A 26,198-nucleotide genomic window follows, 5' to 3' on the forward strand; every position below is an offset into this window, starting at 1 on the left:
TATTTTTTATACTTTTTATATATAATCTATTTCTGTACTTTCGATTTAGAATTTGAATTATTTTAAATTCTAGTTCTTTTACTTGTGCAAAATGTACAATCGCGGAAAAACTCGTAGCGCAAGGACAAAAGAAAAAATTAAACCTGGTATTCGTTTTAAACAGTTGGCGCGTGGGGCTTTAATGAATCAGCAATGGTTATCTGGATTAATAAAACAACAGAATGCAAACATTTCGTCATTTCACCCAAAAGTTACTGGAATACTTACAAATAGTGTATGTTTATATTTAAGCTTTGTTTTCAATGGACATAACTTCATATATTAATTACAGGAGAAATCTCTTCTGCGCAAAAGTCGAGAGTTACGAAGCAATTCAGAAAGGCTTATTCTGGTAAAACTAATGGCTAATCTAACTGTTTTTTCACGATTACCGCCTGTAAGTAAGTGGCAGAATTGTTTCTTCCACATGTGTGCTAATGTACTTGTATAAAATATTTTGTTTGTGAATTTCTGATAGAAGCTACGAGCACGTTTGTCTCCCTATGCGTACTTTATAATTATTGGGCCGAAGCGAAGAATAATTAAAGAAGGACACGAGCCAGCGACGGTATATTTTGTGCTTACTGGCGACATAACTGTTAGCAAAAAAGTCTGGGATTCGGTAAAGATTTATATTTGGGGAAAAACAGGTGCATTGCTAATATCGTTAACATACCTATTCCACAGGCTAAAGCCAAGTATGTTGATGGCTTGGACCATGTAAGTGGGCCAGGCGAATGGCTAGGTGATATAGATCTACTTGAAAATGAGAAAAGGCAATACACATTTACCAGTAAAAGTGAGTAAATAGCAAGAATTTAAACGTGGGGTGACTTCATAAATACAATAATGCAAATTAGACGGCTCTTCTCTTTCAAACCATAAAATATGATAGTTGCTAAGTCGCGCAAATCGTAAATTTCCATCTAATAAGGCTGAAAAAGATGCAAATATGTATATTGCACTAGTGTGTTTATGAATTCATCATAGGCTGCGTGTGGCCAATAAGATATTGTGTGCTAAATTTCTACCTATACCAAATATTGTGTGGACTTTAGCAACAAATTTGCTGAACCATATATGTATAATGATTTCTTTACAAAAATATATAATATATCTCCAAACCATATTATTTCAGATAATTTTTGTGCCTAAGTTTACAGTGCTTTTTCTTTTAAATAATAACACCCTACCGACATGAGGGGTGGAGCCCGTATGATGTTCGGATTTTTTTGTGTTTTGGCAGGAGCTTGGAAAGGCAATAGTTTGACAAACGTTGAAATCCAAACCAGGAAAAATTAATCAGCTGAACAATAATTTACGCTTACGCGATTTCTTTCTCGTGCTAACTGGCGCCAATTGGACACACCAAGTGAAGTCAAGTTCTTCTCCACCTGATCTTTCCAACGCAAGGGAGGCCTTCCTCTTCCTCTGCTACCACCAGCTGGTACCGCATCGAATACTTTCAAAGCCGTAGCGTTTGTATCCATTCGGACGACATGACCCAGCCAACGTAGCCGCTGGATCTTTATTCGCTGCGCTATGTCTATGTCGTCGTAAAGCTCATACAGCTCATCGTTCCATCATCTGCGATATTCGCCGTTGCCAACGTGCAAATGTCCAAAAATCTTTCTCTCGAACACCCCAAGCGTCGCTTCATCGAATGTTGTCATCGTCCAAGCTTCTGCGCCTTACGTTAGGACGGGTATGATGAGAGTCTTGTAGAGTGTTAGTTTTGTTCGTCGAGAGAGGACTTTACTGCTCAGTTGCCTACTTAGTCCAAAGTAGCACTTGTTGGCAAGATAGATTCTACGTTGGATTTCAAGGGTGACATTGTTATCGGTGTTAATGCTGGTTGCTAAATAAACGAAGTTTTTTACAACCTAAAAAATTATAACTGTCAACAGTGACGTGGGTGCCGATACGCGAGTGCGCCGACTGTTTGTTTGGAGACAGGAGGTACTTCGTTTTGTCCTCGTTCACCACCAGACCCATTCGCTTTGCCTCTTTATCCAGTTTGGAGAAGCCAGAACTAACAGCGGGGTTGCTAAGGCCGATGATGTCAATATCATCGGCATACGCCAGAAATTGTACGCGCTTATGAAAATGGGAATTTAACTTTAAATATTATTCCCATCATATTTCTACGCCTAGCAAGTGTGGGAAGATTTATCGGTTTTTGACTACTATTGAATTGAGAAAGATTATGTGGCGAGTCCGATTGAAAATCTAGTAAGGCAAAAGTAGTATGAGCCAATCTAGCTAATCTATGTAAATTTGGTATTGCGGGTTCCCGACAGTCGAACCATCTAATCCCATTGAATTCGCCTCACTACAGTTGTAGAAATCCCAACAGTGACTTTAATATGAATTTGTGTATTGTATAGCACAAACTACTTATATCCATATTTATAAGTATACTAGCGGACCCGACAGACTTCGTTCTGTCAAATATACTTTAAATGTGGCAGTTTATATTTCGACCTTAAGACGTTTTTACTATGCTGACCCTCACACACCACCCTATCATCATCATCAATCGTCACGATTCTGTTCAGGAGAATTAAAGAAAAGGGTCAGCTCGGGTGACCTAAGTATCTTCGCTTCCACGAACTTTGGCCACCCTTTTGGGACCCACTAAAAGCCAGAGGGCTTCAAATTAAGAGAGGAACTTAAGGTTCAAACCTGATTGAAAAATAATCTAAAGTGGCAGCCTAAAGCTGACAAATATTTATAAAGTGGGTGCTTCAAAACATAGAGATAATTAATTATTTATTATTATTATTATTATTAACATAGGGTTAATAACCGATTGATCATTCCGACGATGTAAAATAATATCACGGGATTCCAAGTTTTCTCCAACTACAACGATGGCAACTTCATCAATAGTTGGTGCATTAAAACGTCTTGCATGTTTTCCAACAGGTGTTTTATCAGCTCTGATTACAATTTTGTGAATATCAGATGGCATCAGATCCAGTGCAGTTTTAAACAACATAAGCAAATGATTGTGCTCATGAAATAAAGTTTGTAATTGTTCTACAATAGACCTCTTTAGTGAATTATTATGTGAACAACGCATATCAATTTCTTGTGGTGAATTGCGCATGAACTAAATTTACAGGAATTTGTAATTGCTATCTGACACTGGTAATAGTGAACCTGCTCAGTGATATATTTGGTCTTGTACCTGTAAATAAAAAAAAATGATTTGACAAAATATAAATAATATTTGTTCCTAAAAAGTATATCTGTCTCCTAATTTGAATCACCAAATAATAATTGAAATGCTTAGGTATGTCAATAACTACTATCCATCATCAAATAATTATATTGTGTTTCAAAATAATAAGAGTGTTGCTAATACTGAATCACCAAATAATATTATGACTTTCTCTTCTTCTTAATTGGCGCGATAACCGCTTACGCGATTTTGGCCGAGATTAACAAAGCGCGCCAGTCGTTTCTCTCTCGTGCTAACCGGCGCCAATTGGACACACCAAGTGAAGCCAAGTCCTTCTCCACCTGATCTTTCCAACGCAGAGGAGGCCGCCCTCTTCCTCTGCTACCACCAGCTGGTACCGCATCGAATACTTTCAAAGCCGGAGCGTTTGTATCCATTCGGACGACATGACCCAGCCAACGAAGCCGCTGGATCTTTATTCGCTGCGCTATGTCTATGTCGTCGTAAAGCTCATACAGCTCATCGTTCCATCGTCTACGATATTCGCCGTTGCCAACGTGCAAAGGTCCAAAAATCTTACGCAGAATCTTTCTCTCGAACACTCCAAGCGTCGCTTCATCGGATGTTGTCATCGTCCAAGCTTCTGCGCCATACGTTAGGACGGGCATGATGAGAGTCTTGTAGAGTGTTAGTTTTGTTCGTCGAGAGAGGACTTTACTGCTCAATTGCCTACTTAGTCCAAAGTAGCACTTGTTGGCAAGAGAGATTCTACGTTGGATTTCAAGGCTGACATTGTTATCGGTGTTAATGCTGGTTCCTAAATACACGAAGTCTTTTACAACCTCAAAATTATAACTGTCAACAGTGACGTGGGTGCCGATACGCGAGTGCGCCGACTGTTTGTTTGAAGACAGGAGGTACTTCGTTTTGTCCTCGTTCACCACCAAACCCATTCGCTTTGCCTCTTTATCCAGTTTGGAGAAGGCAGAACTAACAGCGCGGTTGTTAAGGCCGATGATGTCAATATCATCGGCATACGCCAGCAATTGTACGCTCTTATAAAAAATTGTGCCTGAGCGATTAAGTTCTGCGGCTCGTACGATGCTCTCCAACATCAGGTTAAAGAAGTCACACGACAGCGAGTCACCCTGTCTGAAACCTCGTTTGGTATCAAACGGCTCGGAGAGGTCCTTCCCAATTCTGACGGCGCTGCTGGTGTTGAGCAACGTCATCTTACATAGCCGTATTAGTTTTGCGGGGATACCAAATTCAGACATCGCGGCATACAGGTAACTCCTTTCCGTACTGTCGAATGCAGCTTTGAAGTCGACGAAAAGATGGTGTATGTCGATTCTCCTTTCATGGGTCTTTTCCAGGATTTGGCGTATTGAGAATATTTGGTCAATGGTGGACTTTCCAGGTCTGAAGCCACACTGATAAGGTCCAATCAGTTGGTTGACGGTGGGCTTCAGCCTTTCACACAATACGCTCGCTAGAACCTTATAGGCGATATTTAGAAGACTAATCCCGCGGTAATTGGCACAAATTGCAGGATCGCCCTTCTTATGGATTGGGCAGAGCACACTTAAATTCCAATCGGCAGGCATGCTTTCATCCGACCATATTTTGCATAGAAGCTGATGCATGCACCTTACCAGCTCCTCGCCGCCATGTTTGAATAGCTCAGCCGGCAGTCCGTCGGCGCCCGCGGCTTTGTTGTTTTTTAGCCGTGATATTGCTATTCTCACCTCGTCATGGTCGGGTAACGGAACGACAACTCTGTCGTCAACGATTGGGGTATCGGGATCTTCACATTCTCTATGACATGCGCAGCTGTCACCGTTTAACAGGTTCGAGAAGTGTTCCCTCCATAATTTAAGATTGCTCTGTATGTCAGTCACCAGATCGCCGTCTTTGTTCTTACAGGAAAACGCCCCGGTCTTGAAACCTTCTGTAAGCCGCCGAACTTTCTGGTAAAATTTTCGGGCGTTGTTCCTGTTGGCCAGCATCTCAAGCTCCTCGCACTCACGTATTTCGGCCTCTCGTTTCTTCTGTCGGATAATACGTCTCTCTTCCTTTTTCAGCTCTCTGTAGCGATCCCACATGGCTCGCGTTGCGCCCGATCGCAGCGTGGCTCTATAGGCGGCATCCTTTCTTTCTGCGGCAGCATGACATTCCTCGTCGTACCAATTGTTTTTTCGGGCTCGCCGGAATCCGATTTCTTCTTCGGCGGCGGTACGTAGTGAACGAGAAATGTTGCTCCATTGCTCGCGCATGCCGGTTTGTTGGGCAGTGCTCTCCGAGAGCAGGAGTGAGAGTCGAGTGGCGAATCTTCTGGCTGTCTGTTGTGATTGCAGCTTTTCGATGTCGAACATTCTTTGCGTAGGTAGATGTACGTTTTTTGCTGCACAGAGGCGGGTGCGCAGCTTGGCTGCAACAAGGTAATGATCCGAGTCGATGTTGGGCCCTCGGATCGTACGTACATCTAATACACTAGAAGCGTGTCTTCCATCTATCACAACATGATCGATCTGGTTTCGCGTTTTTCGATCAGGAGACAGCCAGGTAGCTTGGTGTATCTTTTTATGCTGGAATCTGGTGCTGCAGACTACCATGTTTCGGGCCCCGGCGAAGTCGATCAGCCTCTGTCCGTTACCGGATGTTTCGTTGTGCAGGCTGAATTTTCCGACTGTGGGACCAAAAATTCCCTCCTTGCCCACCCTGGCGTTGAAGTCGCCAAGCACGATTTTTATGTCGTGGCGGGGGCAGCGCTCATAGGAACGTTCCAAGCGCTCATAGAAGGAATCTTTGGTCGCATCGTCCTTCTCTTCCGTCGGGGCGTGGGCGCAAATTAGCGAGATGTTAAAAAATCGCGCTTTGATGCGGATTATTGCGAGACGCTCGTCCACCGGAGTGAACGACAGTACTTGGCGACGAAGTCTCTCTCCCACAACAAATCCGACACCGAATTTGCGCTCCTTTACATGGCAGCTGTAGTAGACGTCGCAAGGTCCTATGGTTTTCTTACCTTGCCCCGTCCATCGCATCTCTTGGATGGCAGTGATGTCAGCCTTTACTCTCACGAGGACATCAACCAGCCGGGCAGAGGCACCTTCCCCATTAAGGGACCGGACATTCCAGGTGCATACCCTCAAATCATATTCCTTATTTCGTTTGCAGGGGTCGTCATCAGTAAAGGCAGTTCTCATCCGAGGCTTTGTAATTCTTTTCATTGGGGGGGATTTTTAAGTGGCGGGTCCCAAACCCAGCGCACAACCAGCTATCCTGGAATGCTTCGCCTTCTCACGTTAGCTCACTCCCGAACGGGTGTTCGGGAGCTACCCAGAGGATACGTGGGCTAATCCCGGCCGTTGTGAGCTGCTTGAACCATATGTAGAAGAATCGTCCTGGCCACTCCCAAGTGAATGGCGATCAGTAACTTTCCCCACTTGCGTGGACTTCTACACATGGAACCATCCTCCATGACTAAGTAATATATTTTTTGGGGATTAGGGAACTGAAGGTTAATGATACATCTTTACTTAGTTAACAGGAAATTTTGTTCACTAAAATAATAATGATTAATTGCTATAATATAGGGTTTTTCAGTAAGAGCGCTTCAACTTTTGAACTTTTTTGAATAAAACACAAACGGTTTGACTTTTTTAACTAATTTTTTTTTTATTATCGAGTTTGAACATATACATTTAAGTATGAAATTCGATTTCTTTTGCATGACCACCGCGTGCACGTTTTACGAAGACCAATCCTTGAACCCAATTTTCGACCACTCTTTTGCATAAATCGGCCGAAATTCCAGCAATTTCACGTTCAATATTGGCTCTGAGCTCACAAATCGTCGCCGGCTTGTTACTGTAGACCAATGACTTCACATAACCCCAAAACGGGATGGCTTGTTAAATGGACCGTAAAATGGCCGTAATGCTCTTAAAGTAGCAGCAACAGAACGATTATTTTCATAAAAAATTTGCACGATTTGCAATCGTTGCTCAAGTGTGTAGCGTTCCATGATGAAATGTATACTAATGAAGTTTACAAATGACAAGCGAAAAGTAAAAAATATTGCGTCGTTCGCCCTCCCTATCGGAAAAAAGTTGAAGCGCACCTATTGAACAACCCTATACATACCTTAAAAGTTGGCATGGAATTTTCCGGAACTACGTTTGTTGTCCCAAATGGCGTAATTTGAAAGCAATTGTTATATTGTTGGATATTTGACAAAAAGTGTATGGAATCTGGTCCTGTTCCTGAAACCAATGAGTACAATGGCTCTGGTGGTGGATCCAATGGTATCAATTTAACTTTCCCATTTGCGCAACACAATCCATTCGCTTCATTTTTGTATTTCAATGCCTTAGAATGAGAGCAAACCAAGTTCATAGATCCAATAGTAACACATTGGTAGTTACTGTAGTCAATTGACAAATCTTAACTCAGTGGGCTCAGATCTGTGGAAGTTTGGCCCAGAATGGTTAGTTGAAGAGGAGTTGAATTGGCCTTCGGAGTATATTTTAGAAAAATCAATGAGCCTGGCCGCCAAATTTACAGACAACACCAATGAACTATTATCGAAGCTGTTATTAAACTCGAAAATTAGAGTGAGTTGAAGCGGCTTTTGCGAGTTACAGCGTTTGTTTTCCGATTTATTAAAAATGTTAAACATAGCGTAATAAATAAAAGAACAACTTTACCAAAATCGTCCATTAACGAAATAACTGCTCACGAGTGAAGCAAAATCAGAGTTATATTGGATCAGATATGTCAAAGAAATTATTATAATAGAGAAGTGGTTGGTTTAGAAAGTCAGCATTCAATTCCTGCTGATTAAAAAATGTTGTCGTTGAATCCAGTTTTAGTCGATGGTTTTGAGGCTTACTAGTAGGTTACCCCCAGAGATATACGGTAATTATAATCCAATAATACTACCAAAACGTTCACATTTAAACAACTTACTTGTTTGGGAAGCGCACAAGCAAACGATGCATGGAGGCATAAATACTGTTTTAGCCCGTTTAGAACAAACATTTTGTCTAGTACAAGCGCGACAACTCATAAAATCTTGCCCCCATAAGTGTGTTATCTGCAGACGGCTATGTGGAAAAAGAACGCCCGTGACCGAGTGGAAACAAGCAGACTATTGGAGACGACTTTGGTGGGTCACTATATGTTAAAGAAGAGACTGAAGGCGATAGACATCATACTAATAACGTATGCTGCATTTAGAGCAATTCATTTGGAACTCGTTGGAGACATGACAACTAAATGCATTACGGCGGTTTATAGCGAGACGTGGTGCTCCAGTAACTATAATGTCAGATAATGCCAAGACATTTAAACGAGCGGAATTTGAGTTAAGAAAACTAAGCGATAAACGAATAATTGCGAGGTTCAGCGGTTAGCAGCGCATGAAAGCAAAAATTGGAAGTTTATACCTGAAAGAGCAGCGTGGTGGGGCGGTTTTTGGGAACGCCTTATAAAAATTGTTGAAGATTGTCTGAAGGCGGCCATAGGAAAAGCGAATTTGTCCGAAGATGAATTGACAACGCTACTAACTGAAGTGGAAAGTGTGGTCAATGCAAGACCATTGACTTACATAAGCAGCGATCACAACGATTTGGAGCCTTTGACTCCAGCACATTTTTTAACTAACTTTAAATCTTTTTTACTTCAAACAGAAAGCGAAGTCGTGGCAGCAGCGGCAAGCTATAATAAAGAGGTATACGAAGAGATGGTGTACAGAATATTTAAGCGCACTCCGTAACATACACCACAATAGAGGCGGTCCAACCCGTAGTGTTAAGGTCGGGGACGTTGTCCTACTACACGATGACAATAAACCTCGGCTGCAGTGGAAGCTAGCGGTTGGGCAGCAAACATATCAAGGAAGAGATGATCGCGTTAGGGCTTGCGATATCCGGCTGCACGATTTTGAAGCGCCCAATTCAGTTATTATATCCTTTTGAAATAGCGTCTTCTATATCCGGGGCGGAGGATGTCAAGAATTAAATACCAATAAATTAGTACTCTTATATTTACTTAGAAGGATCCATTATTTAATGAGAGAGAAAATCTTCACACAATAAAAAGCTAAACTCATACCTTGTATTATCTTTTTATAATGATTTAAAATACAGTAAGAATCTGGCCGCCGATACTGTGCGAGCTCGGGACGGAAAAAGGGTCTTTTATTTAATATTTTTTCACAGACTATATGCAAAAAAATACAGCAATAACGAACAAATAATTTTGACATTCGAACTACCAAATCGCAAAACAACCAACAAATCAGCTGCTCTTGTAACAATATGTACCTTGTATTTTTTTGCCTTGAAATTCGCTGAAGATGATCTACATACATAGGTATGTACATAGGAGTGAAAATTTTAGATTTTTTATGCAAGTAAAAAATAATATAAATGCTTTTCCGATAAGAACATAAAAAAAGTCAATCACTTGTAAGAAACTCACAGTTGTTGCAAAAACCATGATTTGTGTTGCAAATTTATTTTTTCTATCAACTTTACTTTGATGAATTGCATAGCGGCGTGGAGGAAGAGTGTGCTTAAGATCAAGATTCAATCATAAAATCTTATCTCCATAAAAAAATTAGGAATCATTTTAGAAGAAAAATTCGAAGCTTTCATCTGAGCATAATTTAAAATAAAATTAATAATTTAATAATGAAATTTGAAAGAAAATTAAAAAAGGTTTGAAGAAATAATGATAATAGTCAAATTTTTTTTTAATTCATATCGGTAAATACGGCAAAAGTGTTTGGTGTGTTTGGTTTTTTCTTACGACTGGTACACCCAATGGCTGCGGTTTGTTGTTGTTGATGTTGAAGTGGTTGAGTATTTCTACTGAAATAATCCTAATTAGCGACCAGCACCGCTTTACCAACACTGTTCTCGTGTGATGATGTCTTGTTTGTTGTTTTTTTTTTTGTGTAAGTCAGATCCATTTTGTGAGATCCAAATATAGCAACAAACTCTTTATGTCGATATCTGAGATCTCATTAATTTGCTGTAGAAAGGCTTACCGAAAGAGCGAAGTCGTGCCCTAGCTAGCCCTGGACAGTCACATAAGTAATGGAAAAGACTTTCCTTCACCCCTTCCGCTTGACAGCATCTGCAGATGGGATTGAAAGCAATGTTGAGTCTGGCTGCATGATCCCCTACTTTCCAATGACCTGTAAGGGTTGCAGTGATGCGTGAAATGTTTGGTCGAGAGCATCCTAACAGGTAATTCGTCCTCTAGATATTGTACGATGGGCATGTGTTTTTTGTTGTAATACATGTATTTAATTGCTTCCACCTTCTTTCGGCTAAAGTATGACAGTGTGAAGCAATGGTTTCTCTACACTGTAAGACTAGTTTGGATGAGGTTCAATTGGAATCTAAAGCCTTGATAGCTGCTTGACCGTCTGAAAAGATAGCTACTCTTACACCAACTTTCTTGTAGAGTTTTAGTGATTTACCTGCTTCTCTGATCGCTAATAGTTCTGCGTGGAACCCGCTGGCGTAGTCAGGGAGTCGAATTGACTGAGATAGGTTGAGCGCCTCCGAATGGAAGCCAGCTCCCACACCACAGTTCATATTAGACCCGTCAGTGTAGATTTTAATATCGTATCTTCCAATCACCTTCCCTTTGCCCCATTCGGCTCTCGGTGGAAAACGTACCGTAAAGCCTTTCTTGAAGTTAAGGTCGTGGACTGTGTAGTCTGATTTGTTTTTGAGCAGCGAGGGTCCCTGTAAGAGGATCTTGCTGTGACCGTACGATGTTGTTGTCCGGCTTCCTATGTCTCTGAGTCCCATCGCGCTGCAAGTAGTGATGGTTTTTATGTGTAAGTCTAATGGTAATAGGTGTGTTTACATTAAGCGCTTCAGTAGGTCTGCTGCTAAGCGCTTCTATAGTTAAGATACACGCTGTTCTTTGTACCTTGTTCAGCATTCCCCGTTTTCTTTCCTCAAGAAAAAAGGATACGAGTGTTCTTTGGATAAAAGCTTTCCTAGTCCGACCGTATCTTTAGTTGATTCAATAGAACTACAAAAATCTCTCCAAGCTTCTTTGATTGCTTTCTTGTATTCTCTAAAGGGGTTTGAAGTACTTGTGTTTGTAGCAGATGTGGAAAATTTCTCTTGTCATTTTCTTCATTCCACCAGGTGGGCTAAGCTATTTTCCCATATGCAGCAGGACATGTTGCTTCAAGCTCTTTCTAAACGAAGCTTCAAAAGCTCTTATTTTCTAAGTCTTTACTTGACGTTATGGTTTTATTTATGTGTTGAAGTTTAGACTGGGTTACTCTACGGAATATGTGGCAGTTTGTTCTTCTTAGGTTTCGATATGGAGTCGGTTTCTCTAGCTTGAGATTGATATCGAAGAGAATCCAACTATGGTCCGAAAAGGATTTCTTGTCGGATACCCTCCGCTGTTCGGCAATTTGGGAGTTTTTATTTGGGCCTGAGAAATTAACCAAGCTCGGAAAAGTGAAGGATGGGGTGGTGCCTACATTACGTATGACAATTTTGGTATTCAATAAGAATTCAAAAAGTGTCTCAACTCTATCATTCGTCTCTGAACTGCCCCAGAGCTCGCTTCTGTCGTTTGCGTCGCAGCCCATCAACAGTTTGTCTGTGTTGATAAGGACCGAGCCACCTCGTCTGACGGCGCTGGTTTATCATGTGGCATGTATACTGATGCCAGGTATATTGCCGATTTTTACAACTCCCCCTTTCTTCTTCTTCTTCATAATTGGCGCGATAACCGCTTACGCGATTTTGGACGAGTTTACCAAAGCGCGCGAGTTGGACACACCAAGTGAAGCCAAGTCCTTCTCCACCTCATTTTTCAAACGCAGAGGAGGTCTTCCTCTTCTTCTGCTACCACCAGCTGGTACCGCATCGAATATTTCTGTAAAACGAATGGCATGCTGCTTTTTTACGGTTTTTCTGCCTTCACGATTTCCCAGTCGCCCATCGGCACCGCAGGGTTGTGTGATTTAAGGTACTTTAGCACATCTGCACCGTTTAAGTCCATCGCCGGTAGCCAAATGCGCTATATAAGCTTTAAGACTTCTAGTGAGTTGCTGATCTCTAGGACAATCCCTGACCAGTCGTCGTCGCACTTGTTTACCTTACAGATTCGAAGTACTCCTGCCGAATCGAAGGAAGAGAGAGCATGCCCTGTGCTCCAACTACATGCTTGTCTAGCACGAGCTTGGACAGTTTGGTCTCCACCTGCCCCCACATGGCTCCGGTTTACTATTAAAAACTTTCAGCATTGAGTTTGCAGGCCGCAAAATTTGGGGTAACCTACAGAATAGTCTTGTATACGACCGATTTGTTGGAATTTTTTTATCAGCTTTTCCTACATAATGTCTTTATTATAACGTTGTAACTCTAAATAAATAATATTTTATTTATTTTTTGGTAGCCGAAGTGGAACTACTGGCACTTGATCGCGAGGATTTCGAAAGCATTCTAATGCCCTTTGTTAGAGAGACTTGGGAAGGAAAAAAAGCTATCTTGCGCCACTTTGGCTATTTTGACTTTTTTACAAATCAACAGGTGAGATGAAAGGAATTACATTTCAACATATTACATATGTATGCGTATATAACCAGATAAACTGTTATTTAACATAAATGGTTGTAATCAAGTAAGTAGGACAAAACAGTTTCGTTAACTTTTTAAATTATGTCTCAACATAATTTAAGTTGTTAAACCCATCGAACGGGTGTAAAAAAAGTTTAATGAAGGACAAAAGATTTGGCCTTGAAATCCCCAAAAATGTCCATGGTTTGTGTGAAAGGTGTTGGGCTTCATTTCAAAACTTACTCTCTCACTAAAAATATGCGGGGTTCAATTGCCCTTCAAGGTGAACTTGTTAAATTGCATGACTGGGCGTAAGAAATCATCTTTTTCTGAATGTCAAAAGATGCTCACATTTTACATACATATATCATAATAAAAAAATTGTATTGTAACATATTTATTCCCATTTTCCAATAAGAATTAATTTTAACAGATGATTGTCATAATTTTGATATTATTGTATAATTATCCGGAGACATACAGTATTCGTACATCGTAAAAGTGTCGAAATATTGATTAAAGGTTCTGTGGTTCCACATCTGAAATCGGTTACTCTTCTCCTGACACTCTTCTATTTTGTTTATCCCATTTTGTGTAAATTATGGAAAGTACTTTATAATGTTAATTAATAAATTTAATTTAAAAATGTGCATGTGTTTAGTATCAAGTTACTATCATATTTGTAAGTGAAATAACTCTATCAGAAATACTTCAACTATGAAATGTGTAAGCACAAGTATCTATGATATAATGACAGGTTCTAAAGCTCTAATAAAACATTTTATGTATAATTAAAAGTTTTTTTTTCCTAAATTGCTCAAGTTAATATCATTACTCGAGGCTTCAATTTCATATAAAATGCAAAAAAATATAATACATCAAATCAAATCCTTACCAACATTAAATTTTTTTAAACAGAAAGACAAACCATTTCTGTTTTCAGTTTACTTTTTTTTATTTTAAAGTATGTTTGTATGCCACAGAATAACACAAACTAAAAGAAAATTTGAGTGGCTTGAATTTATAGGAATTACGCAGGTGACGGGATGCAATCAATCAAAATCAAAAAAGTGGTTTCGTTTGACACTCATGAAAAACTTTAAAAATTTTCAGCTACGTGATGAAATAACTAATAACTAAATTGATAAAGTAGTTTTCATTTACATCAGCTTTTTGTAGCTCAGTCTCAGAATTTATATGTACATACTTTATGTGTGAATTTATTAAAGGTGACAGCAACCACATATAAGTAAAACCCTACATGTATTTGTTGTTGCTTTTGGTCCAATCATCACGTCAAAATCAGTAATCAAATTGTGGGGGACTAAAACCCCCACATATGCTTTTTATTTTATATTAACACTCTTTATTTGTGATGTTTAATTCAAGGCAGTTAAAATAAAACTAATAACTTATAAAGGAACTCTAATTTTTATATGTCTTGTCGTTTGCAAGAACGCTTCTCGAATGATCTCTTTCTTAGAACGCATAACGACGTTAAAATTAAATTGAATAATGAATAAAAATTAATAATGAATTCAGTGTGGCCAAAAGGATAGGTATAGGTGTGTTCCCGTACGACACTTTCAGCTGTGTTCTTACAAAATGTAAACATACGAATGTAAACATACTGTGGGAACACAAGTGAGAGTGTCGTACGGGAACACACCTATACCTATCAGTATGGCCACACTGATTTCATTATTCATTTTTATTCACTATTCAACTGAATTTAACGTCGTTATGAATTCGAAGAAATAGATCATTCGAGAAGCGTTCTTGCAACTACAAGACATAAAAATTTAGAGTTCTTTCACAAGTTATATATATTATCTTAATCTTGAGTTTTCATAGGAAATAAAGCGTGTTAATTTTAATGTAAAAGTATATGTGGAGTTTTATTGCCCCACAATACCAATACATACAAACAAAGCATATCATTTTGACCTAAGCCATACCTACGGCGAAAAATTCAGCTGGGTGAATGCTGTCACCTATAATAAATCAACCTTGGAACTACATTTCTAAATCGTTTAGTTCGATTATCGATAGTTGTTTTATTTAGTGTAGCTTCGCTAAAATCGAGTTTTCTTCATAGCTCATTTATTTATTACTTCATTCCAAAGTATGATATGAGGTGTGTTCAAAAAGTATCACGAACTTTGAATTCTCGCAGGTTACGTATATTCGAATTTCGTTTTTTTTGTGGCGATATGTTGGTACTCATGTCTCTGACTCATGCCGACGAGTTCGGCCATTTTGAATGTTCAGTTAATTGTTGACAGCTGCTTTGCTTGCACCGTTTTCGGCTCGTCTTCTATTTTTACCTATTCAAAAAGATGTATCAAAGAACCTGTACCAAATGTTGTGTGAAAAACGAAATTAAGCGGGCGGATACATTCCGAATGTTAACTGTGTCATAGGGAGAAGCTTCTTTGGACCGAAGCAACGTTTATCGGTGGTACAAAATGTTCTCAGAAGGCCGAGAAGACGTGAACGACGAAAAGCGTGCGAGACGCCCGAGCACTTCAGCCACAGACGAAAAAATTGATGAAGTGAAGAAAATGGTATTGGCCGATCGACGAATCATCGTTAGAGAAGTTGCTGAGGACCTAGACGTATCGATTGGCGATACTTTTTGTGCTACCTGCTTCACTACATATCTGTTCAAATTCAGAGCAGTATTGAGAGCAGAGCAATGCTTTCGTTGATATTTCTGAATAAGTTATATTCTGAAATTTTTTTCCTATTAATTTACTTTGAAACAAATGTAGTTTACTGTGTAAAAATTTGGTATTTGCCTGTGGTGAAAAAGTTATGTTTATTGTCCCGCACTGTTCCCGTTTTTATGTTGGGTTAATTTTTTCTATTTTTTTTTAGGTATGCGGGCCTAGGTTTCATAGTGCCTGCGCACTAAACCACTCATCACCTTGCTGTTCTGCTTTTTTCCCTCGTTATTACCAGTTAAGATATTCCTTCAAGAGGGCAGCATGTGGTTATTCACTCATTTGTCTGCGTTCATTATCATCATGTCTCAACCTTCGCATAATTGTTGAGGCTACGTTACAACCATAGTTCCACGTTTCTTCAGATTCTAGCATATATTGTACTAGGCTACCTGCTGTCATGCTCTAGCCGATATTTGAGCGCCACATGCTTCGTTTCCCATCATATTTTTCTTGGCAGCATAGGCAAATTGGGGAGTCTGTGTGCTTATATTTGTACAAATACTGCCTGAAATAGACATGCAGCATAAAGTAACGTTTCCATGTGTTCTCCGGATCCATTTCTGTATGTCGGGCAAAGTGGTTCTTCCCTTCCCACTATCGTTCCATTTGGTCTGCCAATTTTGCAGAGCGATATCATCGATCCTCTGTAGAGCGTCCCTCAGTGAGGCTTTTTTGGATGTCGTTTCATGTATTGTACCTTTATATCGAGGGGAATTCCGCCTACTATTACTCCTGCGGCTTCGTCAAATATTTATCCAATTTTTTCAAGTTCCTGAAGAAGATTATTGACGGTCAGATTCCACAGAAGTGGAGAGATAACCCGCTCACTCTAACTTTTTTAAACGGAAGGATGATAGTCTAATCGGCATGTCCTTCGGTTTCGTATGTGTAGTTTTTCCCTGCTTTGGGAATGAATACAACCTTTACTTCAGCCCATTTTTTGGGGATATAATTTAGTCGTACTGCTGCCTCAAAAATTGAGGCGTCTCTAGGTGCAATCATACCTATTGTATGTTGCAGGTCAGCGAGGATAATTCCATTTGGTCCCGGTGATTTGTAAAGTTTGAAATTACTACCGTCTTCATTGCAGAGACAACCTGGAAAATGTGTCTGCTTTAGTAATTCCAGCCTTTCTTCACTATTAGTTGTCCAATTGCCGTCTCTCCAAGGCTCTGTTTTTGCTGCCCTAATGGCATATTAAAATCTGCGTTGACAGTCTTTGTATCCGTCCCACAAATTGGTTCTCCTCGCTTCATTATACTTAGTTCTGAATTTCCTTCTTAGGTTTGCTATGTCAGTGGATCACCATGGAGGTTTCGGTTTTCCTCTTTTCGTCGTCGGAGGACATGATGCTTTCGCAGCATGTTGAAATGCTAAAGTGAGTTCATCAACAGTAGAGTCAAGTTGAAGGTTTTCAACATTTCGTCTAGAACTTATGAGAACCAGTTCGGTTGTTGTTGTTGTAGCAGCATGAACATTCCCCATATTTACATACGGGGAATGCTGCTGGAGTGACAGTCCTTGGTCGGATATAAATCCGGGTCGTAGAAACGGTTTTTATTGTAGCAGCATAAACTATTAGTTCGGTTTTGTGGTCTGCTAGTCTTAGCCCAGACGATTGTAGCCATTGCTTAATTTTATTGATGGTGTCCTCTACCCTTCGTGAGACCTCTTCTAGAGTTTTCCCAACGACTACCATAGCTAGGTCATCTGCATACCCAACAATGCTTGCTTTTTCGTGATGTTCACCACGTAGCACTGCGTCATACATGATATTCCACAGAGCCGGGCCTAGTACAGAGCCTTGAGAAACTCCTCCAGTTACCTTGTACTATACCATAGGGTTCTGTTATTAAAGTATGAAGCAATTAGCCTTATCACATAGTTCGGTACATTCATACTCCGAAATGCCATTAGTATTTCGCCCCATTTGGCCGTATTGAACGCGTTTTTAACATCCAGAGTCACGATTGCGCAATATTGTTGATTCCTCCTAGCCATATTCTACCAGAAATAGTAGTTTTTGCTATTTCGCATACTTCAATTATTGCATCTACTGCACTGCGATGCTTTCTGAAACCGTATTGGCGAGCTAACAGACCTGTATGGCATTCTGAGTATTGAGCTAGTCGGTTACAGATTATTGCTTCTAGCACTTTACCAGCGGTGTCCAGCATACAGAGCAGCCTGTACGATGAAGAATCTTCTGGAGGTTTTCCAGGCTTCAGCAGTAGGACTAGTCGCTGTTGTTCCCGTTTCACAGGAAAAACTCCGCTTCTAGTGCATATTGTGTACATGCTTCGAAAAATGTCTGGCCTCACTTGCAGTGCTTTTTTAGGGATTCCATCAATGCGCGGTGCTTTTTGCAATTTAATCCTTTTGCAGGCCAGTTCTATTTTGTCGAGGTCCACTTCGGGCACTTCGTCCTCGATATTAGTGAAAACCCTTCTGATAGAGATTACACCTTAATGCGGGAAGAGATTTGTTACTATGTGTAGTATTTTAGCATGTGGTACCAACATGCTAGTACTCCCATTCTGGAATTTTTTGTAAACATTTTCTAAGCGTTCCCCCATGGATTCGCATCTACCTCATTTAGGAGCCTTTTTCAGTGCTAGGCGTTTGGCTTTGTATTCTGCCCACAGCTGTTCCCCTTCTGGCCTATTTCTTCTACGCTGATGCTTTTTTCGCAGTTTGTGGTATTCGCTTCTCAAATGCGCGATGCCGTAATTCCACTAATAATTAGATGCTCTTCCATTTAAGAGGTATTGCAGCATCGCACGCGACTGATAGTTGGCTGTGGCTCTAGCTTCCTATATTTTCTCTAGGAAGTACAAGAGCATTTGTTCGTCTAAGTTGCGGATTTTCCAACCTCGTGTTTGTACTCTTTCGTGTTTTCGCATTTGAAAGAGTTGTGTAGGACTCCATTCCAAGCACATTTTACCTCTGTCTGTGTTTTGGCATGATTTCGCTACATCACCGAATTCCAAGAAGTGAACACATCGCGTTAGCGTTGCCTTTTCCCGCATTCGGCATCGTATCCATTCCACTTTTAGTTTGCCTACTTATAGCGGCCGCCGTAGCCGAATGGGTTGGTGTGTGATTACCATTCGGAATTCTCAGAGAGGTCGTTGGTTCGAATCTCTGTGAAAGCAAAATTAATAAAAACATTTTTCTAATACCGGTCGCCCCTCGGCAGGCAATGGCAAACCTTCGAGTGTATTTCTGCCATGAAAAAGCTCCTCATAAAAATATCTGTCGTTCGGAGTCGGCTTGAAACTGTAGGTCCCTCCATTTGTGGAACAACATCAAGACGCACACCACAAATAGGAGGAGGAGCTCGGCCAAACACCTATCAGAAGTGTACGCGCCAATTATTTATTTTTTTTATTTTTTTTTACTTATAGCAATTTCCTCGCATGCTTGGTAGGCAGTACAGGATCGCTATTTGCGCGTTATCTCGAAGTACCCACATGGACTTACCTGTGCTATCTGTTAATCCATGAATTTCTGGGAATTACTCCTTTACTGCTTTTATGACGCCATTTTTGGGGGCCGTTTCTTCTAGATCTCTACATTCGATAGTAGTTTATTCACGCAGGCTTTTCACACTCACCGAAAATAGTCTGTATATTTTCTACCTGCTCTTAAAATTTTTCGGGGTAGGTTCTAGCATTTCTCAGCTGAATCAGAAGTTCCCCTTTCGCCGTTCTTCTGATTTTGTTGACACTTTCCCCTAGCTCTTTCAGCACAAGTTTGCCTTTAATTGCTTTTAGGGTATCGGCTTATGACTTCTCGGTTTCGCAAACGATTAGTGCAACAGGATGTCCTTGTGCTAGCTTTTGCGGTTTCTTGACTGTGTTTTTGCGTTCCACAAGTCGCCAGTCATTTATCACAGCATGGCTCTCTGTATGCTGCTCGTGCTGTTCGCTTGCTGTCCTTTCAGTTCCGTCGCTTTGCTAGCTATAGAGGTAGGCTGTCTATTCACTCTGCTACTTTGCTTGTCAATACAGCTTGCTGAGCTTTCGTATTTTAGGCATTTTTCACCTGCTTGATACGAGTGCCATCTGTTTGCACTCCCTACGTGGCGTGCATTACTGCATTTATTGACGCCTCTTTATTTTATTTACCAGGTTCACATGTCGCTGTGCTGCCATCAAATCGATTAGTTCGACAATTTTACTTCCCAAATTCCTATATGCATCTTTATCCCTAGGTTCCTTAACCTTGGTTGCAGTACCGATATTTTTGCCTATAGGCGTAAGTGGGGTGAGGATGCTTTCTTTAAAAGGATCGCATATTTTTGACGAATCATCCTCTGCCACTATCGCGGCATCAGATATAATGGGTATAGTTGGGCGTGTCGGCGATCTTGCCATTTTGTGGCTTCTCTTGAAAGGATCTTTCCCTTTCTCAGAATTCTCAGCTAACTCGATTTCATTATCGTTCTCATATCGCTGGTACTATCGCTTTTTTCCGCTATAATTAGCGCTTGCTGTTGTTGTAATTTTTGTGTTTGTAGTTTTTTGTGTCTCTATTTTAAAAGCGTCCCACTCAAGTCCGTTATCTCTAGACGTAGTGTAGTTGCTTTATAACCCAATGGTTATCTCTCTACATGTGCTTAGAGCCGGGTCGGCACTAACCAGGAAAATTCAACTGGATCTACACAACCAACTAAATGGTGACAGCTAGAGAGCGTTACTTGAGGCCAGTATTTTAACGGGACGGGGGCTATCGTGACATTAGCCCAGGAGCCATTTCACTCTTACCTACTAAAGTCCTAGAATACTACGATAACCAGCCCATGTCAAAAAAATCCTCTCCTATCGCCAGTTTGCCATAATTAAGATCTTACTGGTCTCGATCTTAATTGAAATTTTTAATAATTTTAAAGTTATAGCGATTGCTATTTAAAGTGAGTATCCCATAATTACCACAAAGTTTGAATCAGAACATGAAAAAGTATTTGTGGTTCCCTATGCCAGCAATAGTTCTCAGAATTAATAAAGAAGCCCAATAAGCTCAAAATAAGTTGTGCCATACAAGTGAGATCGAATCGCGTACGCAAGAGAAATACAAGAAATGTTAATAAGAGTGATATTTTCAATAAAGCAATGGATTCTTCACACTCCCTTCTTTCCAGTTTGTTTTTATCCGTTACAGGAAAATGTCGGAAGAGATAGAAACTACTATATAAAAGTTATACTCGTAATTGTGTGAATCTTCAAGTGAGCTACCATACAAGTCAGCAATCCGTTACCAGTGCGATCTGAAACCAATTCGGGAGATTGAGATTCTGATATACCTGTAAAAAGCGTTGCATACTTTGCATAGTTAGACTTAAACATTAAAGGCAAGCAAGACAAGCAGATATGCTATTTCGAATTAAGTTTGGAAGTGCACAAAGTGTTTCGTATAACGAAAGCCTTCAACAAATTCAAAGAACTGATAGCGAATTTGATACATTTTTTCTATTAGTTCTAAACGCAAAATAAGATAATTAAGTTATGGCCCCCAAATAAAAGGCACATAATCCATCCTATATTTTACTTGAGTAACTTAAAGCAACTTCAAAGTGAACAAATTAGAAAAAGATGAGAAACACAACATAACATATGATTCGTAAACTATGTATATGGATGTAAACTATATGTGTGGAAAAGCTTAATTTTAAATCAAAATCAATACCTAAGTAATTGACTTTGGGAACGCACCATGTTTCTAGATCTCTTCTAGAAATTTACTATGATAACGCGTGGACAAAGATATTGTAAATTGCGCATTTAATTTGAAATATATATCTTTATACAATGAATTTATTATATATGTGTATCGATTTAACGCAACATTTTATTTAGCTAGTAACCGCTTGCAAAATTGCTACGCTTCAACAGTTTGAACCTTACGAAACTATATACCACCAAGATAAGGGACTAGAATCGTTTGTTCATTTTGTTATAAGTGGTACATGCATGATTCTGCAGTGCCTAAAAATTAAGGTGAAATCAAGCTTTAAGTAAATTGACATTTCTGAATTTGCCTGATTTAAGTTTCAATCGCAGGTCTCTATTAAACGAGGGAGGAAACATTTTGAGCTCGTTGAAGTTACTAAAAGTGAAGATCTATTCAAGAAACCGAGTGCCACAGAAATTCGAAGCTATGTACGAGAGAAAACCACGTACTCCACATTTTCTTTGGATGATACTAAATCTGTTTCGGATGAGGATATTCTTGCTAAGGAACAACGGAACATGAAGGTAAGGGAAATTAGTAGTGTGACATATTTAATGAGTGGATTAATCTTGATTGAACGGTTTCAGAGGAATATTCTGTGTTTGTGTTTATGCTTGCGAAGTCACCTCTATTTCCTTCCGTTTCGCTTTTGAATGTGTTACAAAGGGTGATTTTTTAAGAGCTATAGGAAAGTTTTTCAAAAAAATTCATGAAATTTTTATTTAAATTGATAGTACAGTCCATATAATTTAATGCTTGAAGATTATTTCATGCAAATGTTGACCGCGACTGCGCTTCAAATGGTCCATCCGCTTAGTCCAATTTGTCCAATTGTGGCATACTCTTTCCAATGTGTCGGCCGGTATCTCACATATACATGCTTTAATGTTGTCTTCCAATGCGCTAATTGAAGCAGGCTTGTCCGAATAGACATGAGATTTAACATAGCCCCACAAAAAATAATCTAAAGGCGTTATATCGCACGATCTGGGTGCCCAATTGACAGGTCCCGAACATGAAATAAAATGTTCACCGAACTCGCCTCTCAATATGTCCATTGTTACGCGTGATGTGTGGCATGAAACCACATGTCATTCAAGTCAAGGTCTTGCATTTTGGGAAAAAAAGATGGATATAATTTCATAGTAGCGCTCACCATTCACAGTTACGTTACGATTCGCCGCATCTTTGAAGAAGTACGGTCCAATGATACCTCCAGCCCATGAACCGCACAAACTGTGACCTTTTCTGGATACATTGGTAGCTCTTGCAATTCTTCTGGCTGATCTTCACTCCAAAATCGACAATTCTGCTTATTTACGTACCTATTGATCCAAAAATGAGCCTCGTCGCTGAACACAATTTTTCGACTTTAAACTTTCTTAACAGAACAGGCATTTTTATAATAAAATTCAATCATTTGCAAGAATAAATTATAGACCAAACTGAAAATGTATGACAGTGAAACAAAAACACGAAACGTGCGTCAGCTTCTTAAACCAACTGTTTAAAAAGATAATAACTAAAAAATCACCCTGTGATGCATGTAAAATTTTTGCTAAAGCTCGATATCATATAAATTTAAGTGAATAAGTTTTTTTTTTATTTTTTTTATGATTGTTTTATTTGATTGTTTTTTTTTTGCTTCCTAAAAATATTACACCTGTCTATATTAACAATAAATAATTTGTTTTAAAGATATTTGGATAGTTAAGTGATACCGTAGTAGTCATCTTTTCCTGGTTCCGGAATAAATAGTACTCTTACGCGTCGCCATTGGTGGTATATGACCAAGTGCAAGACAGACTGTGAAGATCGTTTTTAGGGCTTCAATCAGCCTGTCTTCTCCTTTCTTTAGTCCAGAGGACTTAAAGTTTTCAAAGGAAGATAAGGAAAAAAAAAAAGACTAGCATTATACCAGCTGTAGGTCGCTATCGTTATTGTTCATGCCACTCTCTACTTCAGAGAGTGTTCTACTACCCGGAAAATGGGTTTCGTCATTCTAGCCTGTTCTAATTAAAATGTAATGATTATAATTTGTAAAATATACATTTTTTAAAAACTAGTTCAATAATTCACTCGGGTTTATTCAGCTTTACTTTTTTTAACATCTGGTCGCATTGCCCGCGATTGCGGTTATTGTTGGTGTTCTTCTCCTTTCCGCAGTCAAATCTCTCTCTCGCTACTGCAGTGTTGCCTAGCTTTGTATATAAAAACGCACTAAAATGCTCATTTAAAGAAAACAAAATACCAAATTTTTATTGAATTACTTAAAGAATTTTGTATGCATGATAAATTGTCTTTAAAATGTGCGTTTTTTTAAATAAATGTGTTCTGGTTATGTACAATTTAATTTATGAGTTTTTCGTCACGAGAAACTCTGTTGTTAAGAGAACGACTATTTTGCTATTGTATATTTAAGGTTATGTAAACAAGATACTGTACTCTTTTTTTAAAAATGTCGTTATGGTTTCTTCAGTAATTTCTGGTATTTTGTTGTTTATTTTTACTATGAATACACCTCTTGATGCCCTATGTCCCACTAAGGATTGAGGACCAGAAGAAACGATTACAGCTCTATGGTTTTAGTTCGCATTCAATAAATTCAAACGATTTTTAAAATGTAAAAAGGTTTTGAATGTTAAGAAGAGTTGAGAGAAGAAGATTTAATATTCTAACATAACCTTAAAAGGAACAAAAAATTCATTTTCAAAATATCAAATTTTATAAGAATCAACAAATTTTCATTAACACTAAAATCTTCTCAGAGTGACCTTGTTAAACATTCTTTTGTTTAATAATACAGTTTTTTTACAGTTTATTATATATTATAATATATTAAATTAAAAAAGCAACAAACAAATTTTCGCATTTTGGCTATAAAAAAGCATAAACATTATTGCGAAGAGTAAATGGTTGGCAACACTGCACAACTCAGCTAACGCGATGTCACGCACGCTCTGATGGGCGCAATCTTGTTTCTATCATTCTTACCCTACACCTATGTTGCTTTGTTGCCGTCTGAACATTATCTATGGTCTGAAAAGTGACTGATTGGATGGGTGGGTGAATTCCTGTGAAATGCGGTGTAGAACTGGGCTGCCGAGTACTCTTGTGACGTGCATCCGAAGTTTCTTACACAATTTTGTTTTTCACCACACTTATGGCATGGTAAATCTACAATTCTTGTGATATTGGCTCACTTTCTGAATTTTTTTTACCACGATCCCGCCATTTTTGATCGCGATCGACTTAGTCGCTCGAACGCATATATGTAAATATAGCTCTCCTTAGAAAACAGTCGTACTCATATTCAAATATTATACTTATACATTTATTATGCCTATTTAGAAAATCATGAACATACAAACAATAGAAAGAGAGTGCCAAATGTACAATCCCGCCGGAAGATCTTCGGGGTCTTCAAAAATCGATTATAAATCATCAATTGGTTCAAGTTTTATGGCAGACGAGGAGAAAAACATTAAAAATGTAGAAGAAGAGGAAGAGAGTGTCAACGATTATGATAGTGATTTAGATGAGATTTCAGAAGATAGCGTAAAAAGAATTATAGACGAAAAATATTTGGTATGTATAAGTATAACAATATCTCTGTGTCTAAATATTGGAATTGCATTTTCATGTGTTAAATACATTAATAGGGAACACAATCCGAGTCAAGAATTGAAAACCACTTTATCGAGGTGTGCAGAGTCAGCAAAGGTGGTATTTTTGGGCTCGGTGAAACAATGGAACATCGCATTATTATGACTGAAACCACAGTACAGTGTTTAGTGTTGCCCAAATATTGGTTGCTGGAGCGCGAACAAAATCCAGGAAATATGTGGGAAAAGCACAGAATTCAACTAGATTTTACCCTACCGTCGAGAGAAAACCTGTTCAAGAATTTTTTAAACTCACGGAAATGGCAAGTTTTCAAATCAGAAATCGTATCTTCCTTTAAGTCGCCTGGGACTAAATTGCAAGATATTCCAATAATATATCGTATCATATCATCCGATGAATAAAAAACACAAATATATTCAAACGATCTTTTGAGAATCTTCGTTAGGGGTTATTCGCTTCGTAGGTTCGACATTGCCTGCTTTTCGGAAAACATTTTTCCTTTAATTAATATTTTCTGTCCACATGTGACTTAATCTCCAAAGCGGGCAATAGTTGTATAAATCTTCTTCTTCTTAATTGGCGCGATAACCGCTTACGCGATTTTGGCCGAGCTTAACAAAGCGCGCCAGTCGTTTCTTTCTCGTGCTAACCGGCGCCAATTGGACACACCAAGTGAAGCCAAGTTCTTCTCCACCTGATCTTTCCAACGCAGAGGAGGCCTTCCTCTTCCTCTGCTACCACCAGCTGGTACCGCATCGAATACTTTCAAAGCCGGAGCGTTTGTATCCATTCGGACGACATGACCCAGCCAACGAAGCCGCTGGATCTTTTTTCGCTGCGCTATGTCTATGTCGCCGTAAATGGTTGGCAACACTGCACAACTCAGCTAACGCGATGTCACGCACGCTCTGATGGGCGCAATCTTGTTTCTATCATTCTTACCCTACACCTATGTTGCTTTGTTGCCGTCTGAACATTATCTATGGTCTGAAAAGTGACTGATTGGATGGGTGGGTGAATTCCTGTGAAATGCGGTGTAGAACTGGGCTGCCGAGTACTCTTGTGACGTGCATCCGAAGTTTCTTACACAATTTTGTTTTTCACCACACTTATGGCATGGTAAATCTACAATTCTTGTGATATTGGCTCACTTTCTGAATTTTTTTTACCACGATCCCGCCATTTTTGATCGCGATCGACTTAGTCGCTCGAACGCATATATGTAAATATAGCTCTCCTTAGAAAACAGTCGTACTCATATTCAAATAT

General features: G+C 39.3%; 1 protein-coding gene across 1 annotated transcript; it reads left to right on the plus strand.

Moving 5' to 3' along the window:
• LOC128871896 (uncharacterized) lies at positions 1-25,330 on the plus strand. The gene is made up of 9 exons (XM_054114051.1): positions 1-274; positions 332-436; positions 518-661; positions 727-838; positions 12,680-12,813; positions 21,428-21,568; positions 21,632-21,826; positions 24,654-24,890; positions 24,965-25,330. The coding sequence occupies exons 1-9, from the start codon at positions 92-94 to the stop codon at positions 25,328-25,330; spliced, it is 1,617 nt and encodes a 538-aa protein (XP_053970026.1). The 5' UTR covers positions 1-91.
• Positions 25,331-26,198: the final 868 nt, after the last annotated feature.

Source organism: Anastrepha ludens, chromosome 2 (assembly GCF_028408465.1).
Source record: "Anastrepha ludens isolate Willacy chromosome 2, idAnaLude1.1, whole genome shotgun sequence".
Lineage (NCBI taxonomy): Eukaryota > Metazoa > Arthropoda > Insecta > Diptera > Tephritidae > Anastrepha > Anastrepha ludens.